At 41.0% G+C, this 17,658-nt stretch overlaps 1 protein-coding gene across 1 annotated transcript; it reads left to right on the top strand.

Annotated features, from left to right (window-relative positions):
• The first annotated feature begins 1,024 nt into the window (after nucleotides 1-1,024).
• LOC124481529 (Krueppel-like factor 13) lies at nucleotides 1,025-17,597 on the top strand. Its single transcript, XM_047041543.1, has 2 exons — nucleotides 1,025-1,793; nucleotides 12,331-17,597. The coding sequence occupies exons 1-2, from the start codon at nucleotides 1,358-1,360 to the stop codon at nucleotides 12,630-12,632; spliced, it is 738 nt and encodes a 245-aa protein (XP_046897499.1). The 5' UTR covers nucleotides 1,025-1,357; the 3' UTR covers nucleotides 12,633-17,597.
• The last annotated feature ends 61 nt before the right edge of the window (nucleotides 17,598-17,658 follow it).

The raw sequence follows: 17,658 nt of genomic DNA on the forward strand, positions 1-17,658 counted from the left end.
CTAATTCGGAAGCTCCACTACTTTATGACTTTGCTTTGTGAGATAAGACTTCAGGAACTTTGCTCTCTAGACTGCTATACGGTTTGACTAGTAGGTAACTACTGATGTGTTTTCAGAACCAGTGTACTGGAAAAATAAAGAAAGATTATTAGATGTCAACACTAATAGTATAACCTGTTGTGGACTCATGGTATATGACAGTTATTATACATCAATAAGAGAATGCTGCTTCACATGATAATAATAATATTGTAAACATCTTTTAGACGCTTTTATCCAAAATGACGTACAGTATGGGGGACTTGAATCTGCGAGCAGTCGAAGGCCCTACCACTGAGCAATATCCATCCAATAAATACAACCTCGCAGCTGGTTTATCAAGAATGTGTACATCATTCTCAGTTTTGAGAGGTTTTAATTAGAAGGTGCTCTCACATCCTGCATACTTTACCCAGAATCATGAGGCAGTAAAACAATTTGTTCAAGCCAAGACACACTCGGTGTCCACGTGTTGTTTAAGGCCAGGGGGAGCAGGGGATATCCTCTGACTGTGTGTCCTTTGAATGTCCCAACCCTGACAAGAATGCACTGCTTTGCCAGGAAGATAAGGCAGTGCTGTACCTTGGAGAAAACTTGTCCTCTTCCTATTTAGGATAGTTGGCCTATGCAAATGCAGAGTAGCTCATGTATATTGTGTTGATTTAGAGTAAATATGCATTATACACACGTATCATCCTATGCATACTATTTACTTTGCATGTAAACAAGTATTCCCTTAAATGCTGATCATATTTTCAGGATTTTTTTTGTCAGGGCCATATATAGGTTACTTGCCTCTAGGTACAACAGACCTCATTTTTTGAGCTGGTTGACTACAGAACAGTATGTCCCAGGGACAACTTTGCATTTCAGGTTTACTGAGGGCACAGCTATCGCGCTCCGGAGCGCATCGGTATCCAATGGATAAGCAGCTGCAATGACGACACTCGTTTATGCATTTAGGCGACACGCCCCCAGCATGGAAACGGCTCTAGTCGGCACATCGTCCTGTCATTATGCAGGAGATTGAGCACCGGCAGTGATGGAGTTCGTTAATTTTAAGTTTCTTAACATGTCATAACTGACTCGTTTTCAGAATCTGAAAGTCAGACGCACATTTTAAGCATTTACGCTTCGACTGTGATCTTTCAATTACCAGGATGACCATTTTATGGAGAAACCGGTAAATTATGGGAGTTTCCTATTGATAGACCGAGCTACCTCTAGCATCATATAAAAGTGTTGACGGAAATAATTTTGCGAAGTTGTAATTTTTGAATGTCACCAAGACAGATTGGTGACGGATATATGAAAGGATATGGATCATTTTGCAGCTGAGTGCCTTGTGTCAATGTCCAGTCGGGCTATCGTGCATCCTAAAGAAAACAGAGAGTCCAAAGCAGAACCTGCATGTTCTCAAAGGAATGTGGAAGAAAAGGACGCAATGATCAAAGACAATTCTTCTCTATTTGTGGTGGCTCGGATTCTAGCGGATTTTAACCAACAAACCCCTACCGATATTACCGAGCAGACTAAAATAACAGAGGAGTGCGCATCGCCAACAGCCTCGGAGGATGGAAGTACTGCCACACCTACCACAAACATCGACCCCGGCCGCACACAAAGAGGCAAACGTGTCAGAGGTCGAATCGAACCCGAATCTCCTCAGAAAAAGCACAAATGCCATTTTTCAGGTTGCGAAAAAGTTTATGGCAAATCGTCCCATCTCAAAGCGCATCTAAGGACGCACACAGGTCAGTTTAATAAAGAATAAAAAAATACACCTTGCAGATTGAGAAAGCTGTGGGAATTAGATTTCCAAAGTTAACTTTTAACGTTAATAGCCTGCTATCCAATCACTAGCCCTGATCTGGCTGTGGGGCTTTGAGTGGTGAGAATCAGTTTAGGCCATCTGTGTGCAATGCATATTATGCAAATGTATCACATACAGCCACACAGTTATCTTTACGCAACTGCCTTCATATAGAAAAGGTTTTCTGTCAAATAAAATTGATTCCCAAAGCTCGTTTTTCAAGCCACATTGGAAAGCGACATGAAATAACAGTGTGTCTTGTCATTGCCTGGAAAATAAGTTGGTCGTGCGTGGAGAAGTCCTCTATGTCTAGCATAGGTGATGTAACCAGTGGAACTGTGCGTTCAATATAATTAAATAAGTGTACCGAATGTTAAACAATGTTCCCACATAGCCTAACAAACCTCGAGCTTGAAATCTCCTAAAGGTTTTACACATCTAAATAAAATGTATTGCTTTACCACATAGTTCCATAAGCTATACATCCAATAGGAGAGGTTGTAGGGGGTTGGCAAGTTCTGCAGTTCCCTGTCTGACTCTAAGCTCTTTGTTGTGATGTACCACACCCCCGCCAGACAGCCTGCCAGCTGATCTGGCCAGCAACAGACTCAGCTAGCTGAGCTCAGAAACAGAGAGAGGGAAGAGAAGGAGGTTCTAAATGCATGAGTTAGGTTCCTTACATTGGAAAGATGCTTCTTTTTCATGAGCTTCTCCCCATAACGTTATTCTAAATACAACTATGTTCTTATATCTCTTATCAATATGAGCAGAGAATAGTCACTTTGTTCTTGACCCCCTGACCCCTGACCTAATCTGGGAGTTTACAACACAATACTGACACCCCTTCTATGGAGCAATCCCATGATAGGAACATCTTGGAATTCTATTGGCTTTCTTCTCTATATAAAATGTGCTGGAATGCAGTACTGTAAACTTCTTGTCTCACAGCTGGAATAGTTTGAGCCTTTCATGTTCCAAGCCCATGTGACAAGTCTCCACAATTATTCAATATTTCATGATCAAAGACAGAAGAAGCAATTGCTTTGATGTAGCAAAGGTATTCTCAAAAGCTCATAGAAAATCATTTTAAAGCAAGATACTGTTTGTCAGGTAAATGCCCACTATAAGTTTTACCATAAGATCTGAGCAAAGGTTTGAAGTGTGAAGAATTATAAAAAAATTGGATACTAGTTGACAGAAATGTGTATTATTTAATTGAAAAAAATATTTTATAGATTGCAAACATTTTACAGTGGTTTGAATGTAGCAAAGTTTATACTCCACACAAGATTCTTAATTGAAACTGACTATATCTGTTTGAACTCCAAGACCCAGTCCAGATCTTCCTAGTTTAGTGAGACCCTACCTCAAAATAAAAATTTGCAGACACTTTGTCTAGACTGGTCGGATCTCAACTTGTGGAGTACAAAGTGTTCGGTTGATACACAGAATTATGTGGCTTAATACTCTCAAAATTGTATGGGGACTTCTACTTAGATTAACATGTTACCTTAACTGGGCCTGACCTGGTGCTTCCTTTACTCCATTTCCAGCACAGTGTTCTCCTGCCAGATGCTTAAGCGTGAGCGTGACAGGGTGTGTACGTATATTCAGGGTGAAACCAGGATATGTTCATATGAGGTTAGCCGGTGTTATGCTATGTGTCTGTGACGGCACAGATGGTAAGCAGATCTTAGAGCAGAGTAGCGCCTGTGCAAGGTATTTCCTGCTGTTGTTTGAAAACTGTGCCACTTGAATTACTTCTTTCTCAGTTTGACTTGTGTAAATTGTTTCAGCTTTCAATATTATTTTGAGTTCTTGTACTGTGATTTGTTGTCATTATATTTGGTCAGTGCAGTCAATGCATTTGTCAATTGTTGTGACATTTGCTTCTCCCTGTTTTCTGTAAACTTGCCCACAGCTCACTTGAAACTTTGGAACACATCTCTGGTCTTGTACACAGAGAACTTTGGAACACATCTCAGGTCTTGGACACAGAGAACATACAGCTGTTGAAATAAAGGCACTGAGCAAAATAAGGTGCCACATGGAAGTGAAAGCAACAGTTTGCATATGTCAATATCACTCCTTCTTCTCAGTCTCTCTCCACCTATTCTTTCTTCTCTTTCTTTGTCTCTTTCTCTCTTCCTCCTCCTGGCTCTTGACCGACTAGTGCTCTACTCAGATAATATGTTTTCCGTCTCTCGTTGGGTAATCAGAGAATGTGGGTCATTTGAGTTCAGCTCAGGCTCAGCCAACTTGCTCTGTCCTGGAGTAGCTTTCTTTTGCACTCAGCAGTTTCCTCCCCAGTCTCTTCCAGTCAAGCAGAAAGAACAAGGAGTTCCCCACACTTAGGTCTAGGAACTTAAACATTTCTGCACTTAGTCAACGTCTGGCTTTTGTCAACGAATACCCTTTTTGTGATATTGTCATGTTTTTCCCCCAAAAATTATGAAAATCCTTGTCATTGTGGGGTTTATTATTCCTCATCATGGAGCATTGTTTGTACTGTAGACTGTTGATAATTGCCTGAAGATAATAATTGGTGTCTGAGTATGTTCAAGTGTGTCTGTAAGAGATAGTCAAAATAGCCTGAGGATATGCTGAGGATATCACTTAGGAATTAATGACAGCACCTCCCTTGCAGGATACAAAAACATAACTCACATCTAGATACAGTAGATAGGAAAAACTGGAACATACTGTTTCCCTTGAATACTATTTTGAAAGTCATAATGGAGATTATCGCAAGCTTTGAAATTGCTCTTTGGAATCAACAGATGCCAAGAGCTCAAGGGGATGTGAATAAGAATAATTAACAAGTTTAGTTTATTCACACATTTTATGATATTGTCCAAATTCTTGACTGCATAAAACCTGTGTGACACAATATACATATCTTGATTAATTAATCTTTGTTACAACTTGTTCAAGTACAAGAAGTCACATTGACAAGTTCTCCTCAGTAAATTGTTGATGTACACACAGTTAACCAGGTGAAAGCAGATAATTCAAGGGTTGCTGTTCTAAACATTGGGGTTCGTTAACTCGGGGTTACCTCAGATTGGGGTCTAAGGTTACCAGACAGCTTTGTCTGATCTTCCAACAGGAGAGAAGGCTTTTCCTCTGTAGCTGCAGTGTTATGTCTTTCAAAGACTGGGATGAAGGGAGCATAATTCAGCAGAAGGGTCTACTGTGAATGTAACCAGGAAGTCTCTGAAAATACTTGTCTGTTCAGTCTTGGATGTATGCCTGGCATGTCTCAAAGGGAGTCGTGGCTGAGCGGTTAGGGAATGGGGCTAGTAATCTGATGGTTGCCTGTTCGATTCCTGGCCGTGCCAAACGACGTTGTGTCCTTGGCCAGGCACTTCACCTTACTTGCCTCGGGGGAATGTCCCTGTACTTACTGTAAGTCGCTCTAGATAAGAGCGTCTACTAAATGACTACATTTAAATGTAAAGGGCAATGATGAGATGCATATCAAAATGAATGTTCTTTGTAATGAAGCGATGCCATAGAACCAATCCCCTTCCACTTGCTTGAGTTTAGTATTTACTGCCATAATTGGTGTGTACTTCTGTATCGGTGTAAACAACCATATTGGTGAGTACTGCCGTATTTTAAAATAGTGAGTAGCTTGAGACCTGACAGTACATAACGTACTGTAACAGTTTTAGTAGATAAACTAAACTCAAAAGGCCATATTACTATTATGTACTATACATACACTACCGTAGTTACATTTTTTTTACTTGAAACGAACCTGGAACCAATACATAAATCCACATAGACAAAAGCTGTGACAACATATTTCACAGTCTGTTTGCTTTTTTGTCTGGAGTTGAGGTCTTTGTCCTTGGCTTTTGTCACTGCATGATCACCCCTCTCACTCCCCATCCCTCCAAGACACAATTCACTGACCGACCTCTTTGGGAACCCATGTGCCCCATGCATCTAAGCCCCAGGAGCTTTAATAAAGAGCCTTAGTGGTGGAAAAGTACCAGCCTCCATTTCCATTGAGGGTCACTAGGCACCATTTCCTGCAATGTGGCAATATTCAGTCAAGTAGATATCTGCCAAACTCATATCTCCCCTCACTAGGAATATTGAGTGGCACATATCCTCTCCCATCTGTCTCCCTCTATCTCAATGCTGAGATAGAGCAAGAGGGTTCTCTGATATCTGCCTATCCTATCTTCAATGTATCCTTGACAAAAAAGACAGGGAAACAAGTCCAAGGGTCAAGCAGAAGGTCAACCTGTCCATCCGTAACCACCCTTGTCAGAATGCGCACCCATTTTAAAGAAGTCCGCTCTGTCCTAGGAAACAGCCTGACATCTTTTCTGTCCCTGGTCCAAATGACCAATATGGCCAGATTGGTACTCACTGTGACTTTTGGCTAAGGAAAGGTAGGCTAGGTAGGGGCTGACTACCTAGGCCATTTCCCAAGAAACACATCCAGAATGGACGCTTGAACTGGCCAACGACTGTGACTAAAATCTACAAACCATCTACCACTATGGGCCATAGACATTCCAGGCTTGTATTGAGTGTGTTTTATGAAAGAACCAAGTTTCTTCTTCCCTTGTCTCAATATGGCAGTCTCTCAGTTGAAGTGCAACTGAGCAGTTGGCCATTCTGAGACTGTGCCATAGCAGCAGACAGTAGGGTGTTGGTTTCCATGAACAAGGAAGGAACAGACCAGTGACCTTTGGTTTTAGATTATCTCTAAGCATCATAATAGGCCACAATAAAAAAAGATATTAAAACTTACATACACATGCAGGATGTGCTTCCACATAAACATGCACGTGTGCACACACACAACTAAAGTATTGAAGTCATTACAATATTAATTCATTCAGTCCATACTCTGAATTGATGTAGGTTATTTGTTAAACTGCCTTTGCCTCAGAACAGAATAAACCATATTGAAGTCCACATCAGGAATGCTTTGATCTGTCAGACCAGATGCCTGGGGATTTCTTATATATTTGTGCAAAAAAAATTCATGTAATGTATATTCTATATGTGATACAGGCACAGAGTGAAACAGAGAGGTCTTTCTACCAGGATCATGCTATTTACCTATGTGTAGTCAGTACGACACACACACGCATGCACGCGCGCACACACACACACACACACACACACACACACACACACACACACACACACACACACACACACACACACATACACTACCCCCCAGTAATGAATCAGACAGTCTGGGGTCCATGTCAATGTGGAAGAAAAGGAACATTCAGCAGATGGTGGGGTGGGCTACCTTTGTGGGAGGGGTCACTGTAGTTTCACATTCAGTGGTGCACCCGTTCCCCTCTGCCCTTCCCCTCATTGAAACTAACACCACTTTTCAGCAATTTCCACTTGAAGACTGTTGTGCCCCTGCCACCTATGGGACGGTTAGTTTTATTGTAACTAAAGCATTCAAGAAACAACTTGCTATGAATCCCTTCATTGTGGAGCAAAGTTGATGTATTCTTTTAACAGTGGATGTGGGCGTTGGTCTAATAAGACTGGATTTTGTCAGTTACTGTAATTGTTTACTGTAATTTGTTGTATGAAAGCATCTAGGTTTGCACTCAATTACATGGGACTAGTCAAAGGTAGAAGCACTAGAAGGTTTGACATGAATTCACTAGTTGAGTTGCTATTCCCACCTGTTAAGAGTCTTAGGCTGTTTTTAGCTCTAAAGTGTCCCTCCCCCTCATCCCCCCCCTCCCTCCCAGGTTAGAGTTGAAGGGTTAATCTCATTTGTGCCCAGACCGTTTCTGGTGTTCACATGGATTTTAGTGATCCTCAATGAAACAAGTGTGTGCGAAGGAGTCGTTAAGCGTGGACATCTGGATTTGTTTATGTCGCCATCTTGGTTATGTTGGTGCTTCTCATTTTCCCCTCAGATGTTATTGTCAGCTTTAATTAGCAATATGTGGCTCCATAGCTTGATGTATATTGTTCTGGCTGTGGCCTGGCGGCAGACATGGTAGATGTGTTGGTCTTGCTAGTTTGTTCTGCAAGCTAGTGCAAAGTTACCAGAGACATTTTTGCTTTGTATAAGGAAATTATTTCAAATCAGAGAATCATAGCCAAAGAACCATAATAGTAAGTTTTGCTGTGAATATGTGAAATATGTGCTTTGAGAGTTTGAGGTTTTATCAAATTCATTGATATTGCTATCAGAGAGGACAGCTGTCACTGAGCTTGCTTTTGTACATGCAGAGTGCCTTGACCCTTTACTATAGATTAAAATCTCAGGTTCACTTTGACTGAGAGCATTTCCGGGGACGATGTGTACAGCTTGAAATTTGGATCCAGATGTTTTTCATGCATCTGTCACATCTGGTATTTTACAGTTGAAGTCATCATACCTCACAAGTCATAACTCGGTCACAAGTCATAACTCGGTCACAAGTCATAAGTCAGATTTGGGTTTTGGGTGAGATACACAGTACATTCTGTTTCAGTATTGTGAACATTTGGTAAGTCTTCTCATTGAGTTTGTGACCACACACGCAACTCACAGTCACACATATACAAACACCCCTCCATAATCACACCAGTCTGCTGCCACAGAGCGATGTGAGTCAATGACTCGCAGTAGTACTCTCAGTTCTCCCACACGCTCCTTAGCACTTTGATAACATCAGATAGTTTCAGGTTAAATTCCAGGAAACCTGCCCCCCCCCTTCCTTATTTTGTGATTTGACTTATGATCAAAAAGTCTGAAATGTAATCCTGATATTGTCTTTCTTACTATTGTCTTGCAAATACATACAATAGATTGTGGGGCCAGCAATTGTCAAGCCTTTCTGAAGGTTGTTAAAGTTCATTCTCCACACGTACTTGAGTGTGACAAAAGCCAATCTGTCTGCAGATGATGGGTTTGAACTTGGTGACCATTCTTTTTGGTTCAGTCATCTGTTGCTCTCCATGCTGGGGCAGTCTTCTTTAAGCGTGGGACGGTTTTTGTGTCTTTGTTCACTCATGACCACCGATTGCATTTCAAAGTTCACAGCTGCAGCTCTAATGCCCAAATACATAAACATGGTATTTTCTCATATTACTTTGTATAATTAATACTGACACTGACCTTCTCTTTCTTTACAACTTTTTTTTTCTTTTTTTTTTCTTTTTTTAAGCAACTGTAATGTAGTCGGCTTTTTTCTAAATTATCTAATTCATTTAAACTTGAAAACTATTTTCCTCAAACTGGACACTAATTCCTGGTAATTCTTCAAATTCATAAATAGACAAGGGCAGGAATGTGATCATCAAGCTCAATCATGTGTTATTTAATTCAATATGGGTGACTTCAGAAATGGTGTGTGTGTGTGTTTGACCTTCAAATGAACTGAGAGTGTTCTGCGGTGCTCCTGTGACCAGTAACCATGAATGAGGACATTTACGCCAGTCAGCTACGTGTGACATAATGGACAGGGCTTGAAGGGAAATTACTCTCTGTGGCTTTGGCCACATTGAAGGTCTAGACAGACAGATAGACACACAGACACAGACACACACATGTACAAACATCAAACATACACACACACACACACACACACACACACACACACACACACACACACACGTATACAACAGCTTCACATTGAAAGTGGGTCAATGTGTTAATTCTCATATAATGCTTCCCTAATTGTCAGGCCCTTTCTGAGAAAGATTTCTTGTGTTTGTGTGCATATGTGTGTGTGTTTTTGATAGGACAGGGTACAGTGTTGCAGGTGCAACTTGTGAATGCACAACCTTATAACTGAGCTCCTTTTGGACAATAGTCTCAAGTACACAGAGACACACATATGCACACCAACTCACACGTGCACACACACTCACAAATACTCACATTATGCACATACACATGCACACACACAGACACACACATGCAGGGTCACACAAGGAGAGACTACAGGTATTTATTTTTATTTTACAGGAATCAGTTGTACAGGAGTAGCATGCCTGATGCTCATTAGTGTGTTTGTTTTGGAACAATGACTCCACTTGACTGCAGCTCGCTTCATTGTTCCCTCAGAAGGACAAAGAGGGTTGTTTTCAAAGCTTCTCCAGAGTTCTGGTCGTACTCTACCCATCACAAAAGCAAAGCTGGTGTCATGTTACTCAACAGTCAGACAATCCTGAGCACTATGTACTTATATAAGACCAACTTGGGCTCTGTAATTATAACAGGAAGGTATAAACAACAAAACTTGTTTGATTCAGGCATTTCCTGGTCGTTGGCTTTTATTGTCAGTTGTTGAGAGGGCAATTACTGTTGTGTTGTGGGGGAGTTGGAGCCAGCATGTTGCATGAGCAGTGAGATGTTGTCCTTGCAGAAGTCTATTGCTGACATATGGTTATAGCCTCTCTCTTATCTTCTTCAGATTCAGACGGGGAGAGGGAGTCAGAGTAGCAGGGGATCGCTGTGTGTGTGTGTGTGTACGTGTCTGTCTCGTACCTGTCATTTGTCACCACACTCCTCGTGGGGGGAGCACACCTAACTTTCAGTGGTTTGTTATATGATTTTGGTCCATGTGGCTACTGGACTAACAGTACAGGAGATATTCTCAACACCAAGCCCTTTTATAAACAGAAGCATAACCCCAGATCTGAAAACTTCTAACCATTGTTGACTATTCAACATTTTATGTGCAGACCTATGGCATGACATCCTCTGCATTATGCTCTCATGCCATGTTATGCCTACATACTGCTGAACGATATGTACAGTTTTGTGTTGCTTTCAACTCTGTTTATGGTACATAGTTCTAAATCTATTCAACAGTTGTCGATAAAGAAGCTCAGAAGGAGCTTAAGCCGCTTCCACCACGTGCCATTTTTGCTCAGTTTTACGGAGTATTAATTCACTCGATACCATGAGGTGTTGCGATACCTGAAGACTGATATCTCTCAGTCAGCGTCGCCATGCCACTCCCAGATCCAATCACCTCTGATAGCCTGTTAAATATTGTAGCACATGGATCTGTTACCCAGCGACGTGGATTAGCTTGAAGGTCTGTGGTTTTGACTCACCGGTGCTTTGAGCCTTTTGTGTGCGTGAGTCGGAATCCTACAGGACATCCACCAGTCTAGTGATTGACTTCTCAAATGAACTTTATTGATTAAAGAAGGAGTGTTAACTTCGCAGTTATAGTGACACTGACGTAATAGTACCTGCTTTTAGTTTTGTTAGGATCTATGTGTATGTGTGTTCTATTGAGATGTATAGCCCAGGGAGGCTGGAAGCCCTGAGGGAAGTGAGAAGCCAAGGGAGTCTCGGTTTGCTTTGCATTCTACTGACTTGATCTCTGTAACCTAGTGACGAGGGCTAGTCTTACGGTAGTGATCAGGTAGGCCCTGTGTGGGTGTGTGTGTGTGTCTGTGTGTGTCTGTGTGTGTGTCTGTGTGTGTGTCTGTGTGTGTGTATGTGGACAGGCTGCATATCATGTGTTTCACTCTTGGCTTCTGGGACTGCACGTTTAGTTGTAGGAAGCACTAGAATGGAGATCTTTGTTCCTACTTGTTTTTCCACCACTCTAAGGACAATATGTCTACAGCAATGTTTTCTTTTTGATATTGAATGCCTATTTCACCTGATAAGGAGGTTATTTGCTCTGTGTAAGTGCAGAGGAAAAGTGCTGGTTCTTTGTTGTCTGCCATCTGGTTCTCAGTGGTCATGTGTTGAAATCTAGGTTTCTTGCAAATGGTGTTGGAAAGGAGTGAGCTACCTTACACTCCAAGGCTGTCGTGTGCTGGAATGAGAACTAGGATTGCTATTTCAAGATTTTTATCTATTGCATGTAAGGATAAGGCCACCATTCAAATTATATAAGAAATCATAGTAAAACCATTTATTTTTGTGCTGTTGTTCACCCAACCCTATTTAGCTCAGCAGACAAAATGATCCTATGTTGGTTTTGGTGAAATGGTTTGCATTTTAGTTATGAAAACATTCATTTAGGTCTGCATTCAAGTCTTGCATGTCAAAAAGGCTTCACAAATGATTCTTAGAAACAGGACATTCCATTTTTATTTGAAGACAGATGCATATGGTATCTCGTGGGGCTAAAATAGACTGTTGACCTAGAGCAGGCCTCAACATTCCCACCAGAACAGAACGTCCAGGAATTGCAGATGTTTTGGATACGATTACAGTGTGTCCATGTTTTCCTTGAACAAACCTGTGAAGTAGATTTACATCTGCTGACACTATCAGGGGTCAGGTGCGGTGCAAAGGTCACCTAACGGTTATCTCTCATCAGAGGGACTCAAAGAGGACCAACAAACAATGAGTGGCTACAGTTTTGTTTTCCCTTTACTTGTGTGTTTGGTCTGTAGCTTGCAAGTGTTTTGTCTAGCCTATTTGCTTATTCAATTTCAGATTATATTGTGATGGGATTTGGAGATAAAGCATGATGAGTTGAATCGCTTATCTCGTGTTTGTTTTTCAGGAGAACGTCCATTCCCTTGCACCTGGCCTGACTGCAACAAGAAGTTTGCCCGCTCAGATGAGCTGGCGCGCCACTACCGCACCCACACGGGGGAGAAGAAGTTTGGGTGCCCGTTGTGCGACAAGCGTTTCATGAGGAGTGACCATCTTATGAAGCATGCACGCCGCCACTCCGACTTCCAGCCTGGCATGTTGAAGAGGCCCTACGGCGGAGCCGTCAACAGTAACCGACCTGGCTCCCTCAGCGACTACAGCCGCTCCGACGCGTCCAGCCCCACCCTCAGTCCCGCCAACTCGCCTTAAAGCCCTGCAGCACTTTCAGTCTCTGCCCTGCCATCTCCACATTCAGACACACTCATAAGACACACCCCAGTCTCATCGACTCTTTCAACCATAATGGTGGACAGTTCAATGGATTCTGTCCAGGGACTTTGGTACCCCCCCACCACCTCACCCTTGATCTACTTGGTCAACTTTAATGCTGTGGAAACTTTGATTGGGGACAGGGCCATACCTGCCAGCCTCCCTCAGTTTTGTCCTTTAATTGGAGCTATTCTAACAGGGTGAAATTCCAATTACACTTCTACTACACAGTTGCATATGAATCTACTTTGCCAATCCTACGCTTGCTGTACTGTGTCGTATGTACCTGCTTACTGTAGTGCAATTTCTTTAAGCAACTCCACAAAGACATACATGCCTTCTTCATGGCTATATCTCCATTTACAAACGTGTACTATCTATATTATTTCTATTGTAAGCTTCTGACAGTTTAAATAAGATACATTGGTTAATAGAGAACACATTATTTAGGACAATTGTGTAATCTTATGTTAGTGTGCAACCTTCATTTAAAAGCAGATCACATTTACACCTCAGGATTAAGAAAATGATTTGTATCCACTTAACTTGACTGCACAATACAGACATCACTTTACCGGCATTTCAACGTGTGTTGAAATTCTGCCCTGCTCAGGGAAGGCCTAGGTTGCTTGAAAGAATGAATACAATGTTGACATATATACACACACACACACACACACACACACACACACACACACACACACACACACACACACACACACACACACAGTGCACAGCATCAATCAAGGAAAGTATGTAAGAAAGAAACCCCGTAACTTGAACATCTACTGGACTGACTTTCAGACTGGACATTAAGCACCCTCACCTTCATGGCTAATCTATATTCCAAGGGGAGTCTCACCTGTCTTTTTCAAAGACTTAAGTGTAGGAAGAGTATTACACTGTTTTGGTGAGACACCCCATCAGAAAGGTTGCTTCAAAGATACTGAGAACTTAGTCACTAAAAACTGAATTGACCTGGAAGAGAACCTTCCCTCATCCTGGAAAAAGCCTGCACATTACTTAATGAGGCTACAATAAGAATATTTAAGAAGATGACTAAAGCAATATCACTTCACCTGACAGCATTTGTTTGATCAAGAGTGGCCTGTCAACTACAGTACATTACCGAGAATCATCACCAGGTTTGTTCCGGTACTTTGTGGAGGTTGGACTCACACACACCAAGCCTTGGTGTCTTATCAGAGGGTGTTGGCGTTGAAACAGCATAGCGAAGGAAAAGACTCATTAAAGGAGTCATGAAGAGACTTTCAGTTTGTTCATGTCAAGTTAAGTCCAGTGCCTGTATCTATTGCAGGTGGACTTAGGGGTTGATACAGCGGAATGAGGGGACCATGAGGTACAATAAAAGCCTAGCTTTATCAGCTGGAGGGAACACCCAGTGAGATCATAGCGAGTTAGAACCTCACCCTTCAACCCTCTGAACACATCATGAGAAACTTGACAACCGCCCAAAGAAGAGTGCAGCCATAGATGGAGAGAAAAAGTAGCTTTTAGGAGTATAGGCAAGAGACTGTGTTTGATTTTCACACTGAGCTGGTGGTTGTGTGATTTATGCACTGTCAATATACACTTACAATGGAAAATGTACTCTCAGAGGGAACTTCGACTAAAACGGGAGAGGAGTCAAGTCTCCTTTACAGATAAGCATAATGTTAAACATTGTTAAATCATGCATGGAGACTATTTTCCTTGCATATGTTACCATGGTGTCTTTTCATGTGTACTGTACAATCCAACCTTTACCACTGCCTCTGATTAAGAATGATGGGACACACCCAATGCTCTCTTTATAGATCCAGTAGTCCCTCATTTTTTTCGTATGCTTATTTCCTTAAAATGGACATTACAATTGCTGTACAGCTTTATCGTCATAGGGAACAGGCTATAAAGCCTCAGAAAGACATTTGCTGCATAACATTCTCCCTCAAAATCTTTTTTCTGAAGTTAGATGCAAGAGTCCCCTTTGTACTTCTTTGGAAGTATTTAAAGAAAATACTTGGCACCAGGCGCTTCTCAAGACCCAATGAAACCTTCAGGAAAAACTAATCTAGGAAATACAAGACCTAGCTAGCTTTCAACACAGCAATGCTTATGTCAATCAGTACAATGTATCAAAGACCTTCGGTAAATGATGGCTGTGCTTTTGGAATCAGGTCTGAAATAGTCAAAGGACCTCAGACCTCTCCCTCCTGAGGAAATCTGCTTGAGGTTCTCAGTGGGATAAGCCATGGACTTGGCTGTGCTGTTCCTATGCTTCAGTGTTGGCTTTAAACAGAGAAGTCGAATTGCACGCTGATTGGTGCACACACACAGACACACACGCAGACACACATGCGCACATACACACATGCGCACCCACACACACACACACACAACACACACACACAGGGGGGAGAGGATTGGTCCAGCTGGAGAGGACTAGGAATGTTTCTGTGGGGAAGGAAGCAGGTGTCAGCCTGTGAATGGCCAGCGTTGTCCCCTTGCTTCTCCCCAAGGCCCCATTTTCCCAGTCACCTAAAAAGAGCCATCATCAGCTTTTTCCCTCCCTCGTCCATAAAGACAACACCCCTTATGAAAACACACTGCATCACCACTGCAGCATTCCCAGTCATAAAACCACTGTAGACTTACTCTTAGATAACCCTCACACTGTTTTATAAGGTTTCAGTTTGATGTCTGACTCAAGGGATTCCTCAGTGACTAGAGAGTGCAAATAGGAGGGAAGAAAGACACAGCCCTGCTCTAGACCCTTTACAATAAGAGCTCATTGTAAAAGTCGTAAAAAACAGACAACGAGCATTTCAAAGTTGCGTCGGGCTGTACGATCCCTCAATGACATATCCCTCAGCCTATTTGACTCCTTTCGATACAGGAGAAGTTTTGTATAAATTCCATCAGTGATGTGTTTTTATGTGATAGTATCTCAACATGACAATAATAGTTGCATGAGAGACCAAGGGTGACAACATTTTTTATTTTGGCACCTGCTTGGCATCCAAGAGACCCGTACCACAGGGTGTGACTGGTCCCCTACCGCAGGGTGTGACTGGTGTTAAGCTGTTCATTCAGGATGTTTCATCCACGTTTTGTCCATGACAGATAATAAAACTAAAAGGATTCGTCCATTCCGTCTTCTGTTCATCTTACCCATATTCAAACAAAGTGGTGTTCCAGTCCAAATATGATGTCAGTAAGTGTGGATTTATACATTTACATTCATTACATTTAGTCATTTAGCAGACGCTCTTATCCAGAGCGACTTACAGATTTATATTAATGTACTGTCATTTAAAGGATTGTTGGAGCATATTCAACGTTTTAGGGCCTGGATAAAATAACTTTACAACAAGGAGTTAAGGTGTGAGTATTGAGTCAGTCAAGTGCATCAATCAACAGTTTCAAAGATGGCCACCTTTTTAACTGGAACCTCAGTATGGTTGTTGAGAAATTATTTCATAAGATATGCTGTGTGAACTGCTCTTTTTTTTATTGATGACGACCAGACATTTGTATGGTCGGGTCACTTTCTTTTTCTCACTTTCTGTCATTATTAGTATTTCTATCATTGTAACTTGATTTGTGTTTTGTACATTTTGCTATCACCCGAGTGTCCATATCATGTTTTTATTTGGGGATATTATTTAATGTTTCTCATGCATATTATGCAAAGCGTTATAAACATACTGTATACTGTATCATATCTGCACAAAGATAAACTGGTGACACAGCAGGGAAGTATTCAAAAATATGTATTCAAAGGAAATACGTTTAGTGTATATTGTAATTGTAATCTCTTCTTAACATGCTTATGACATTTTCCTTGACATAATTTGTTACTCCATTGTTGAAATTGACATAAGTTTCTCCATTTGCTTTTTCCAATGTTTTTGGTGTAATGATGTCATTATGCATGACTTGGTTGTGGAAATAAATGGTTATGTCTTACTGAAATTTAAATATAGTGTGCCAAAGGCAAAAATGATTCCACAAACAGAGATATTTACATCCAGTTGTCCATTATTATAGTATGACATGACATTTAAAAAAGATGTTCTTGTAAATAAACATGTCTTGTGACAACTGAACACAAGAGCAGAAACTCAAATGTCCATTGATCTTGTTTGAATTTGATTACTTTAATTTGCTTTATATCTGACTGAAAAGGGATAGTTGCTTGTACTGTCTCATTTCTGAATTTTCTTCCCAGCTTCTCTTGATTTTTGTGACATAGCACAAGAGCCGTCAGTTGCAGCAAAATGGTAGTTAAATGTTTATAAACTCAATGCCTGTTCCAAAGGATTCATATTTCATTCAAGTCATGTACACTGCTTTGCGTCAAACCAACGTATCTGTCTTTTTTTTTCTTTTTATGTAATGTATTTATTTTTGAATGTGTATTATATATATTTTTGACTGTGATTCATTTACTATTCTTTACAAGTCATAGATATATTATAAACTTTTTCTTAGTTGGCTTTTTTATTTATGTTTTGTAGCATTATTGAATAGTCATTGTGCTTTAGCAGCGTAGAAAAGAAAACGCTAAGAATGAAATGCTAGGAGGTGAATCCTATTAAACATTGCATTAAGCTCCCAGTGACAAGTTGAGTGTAAGTATCTGTACATACATGTACCCAATGTTAACAGATTTGACAGCAAAAATTGTAGTGTCTGTAATGTCTACGGGAAAATGTGTTATGATGAAATTATCAGAAAAGTGGCCTACTTTTCATCCAGTAATAGTTACCAAAGTATTCAGCTACAGGTGATAGTTCATATCAGATATTCCTTTGACCACTCCCTCCCACTGAACCAAGCTAGTACATTGATTATTCTGCTTTTCAAAAAATGTACTACAAATAAAAGGAACTTGATATGCTGTTCTAGCCTCCAAAAGTATTTATTGTGGGCGGGGTCAAAACATTGCAATTGAGTTACTTTT

This window comes from Hypomesus transpacificus, chromosome 19 (assembly GCF_021917145.1).
Source record: "Hypomesus transpacificus isolate Combined female chromosome 19, fHypTra1, whole genome shotgun sequence".
Taxonomy (NCBI): domain Eukaryota; kingdom Metazoa; phylum Chordata; class Actinopteri; order Osmeriformes; family Osmeridae; genus Hypomesus; species Hypomesus transpacificus.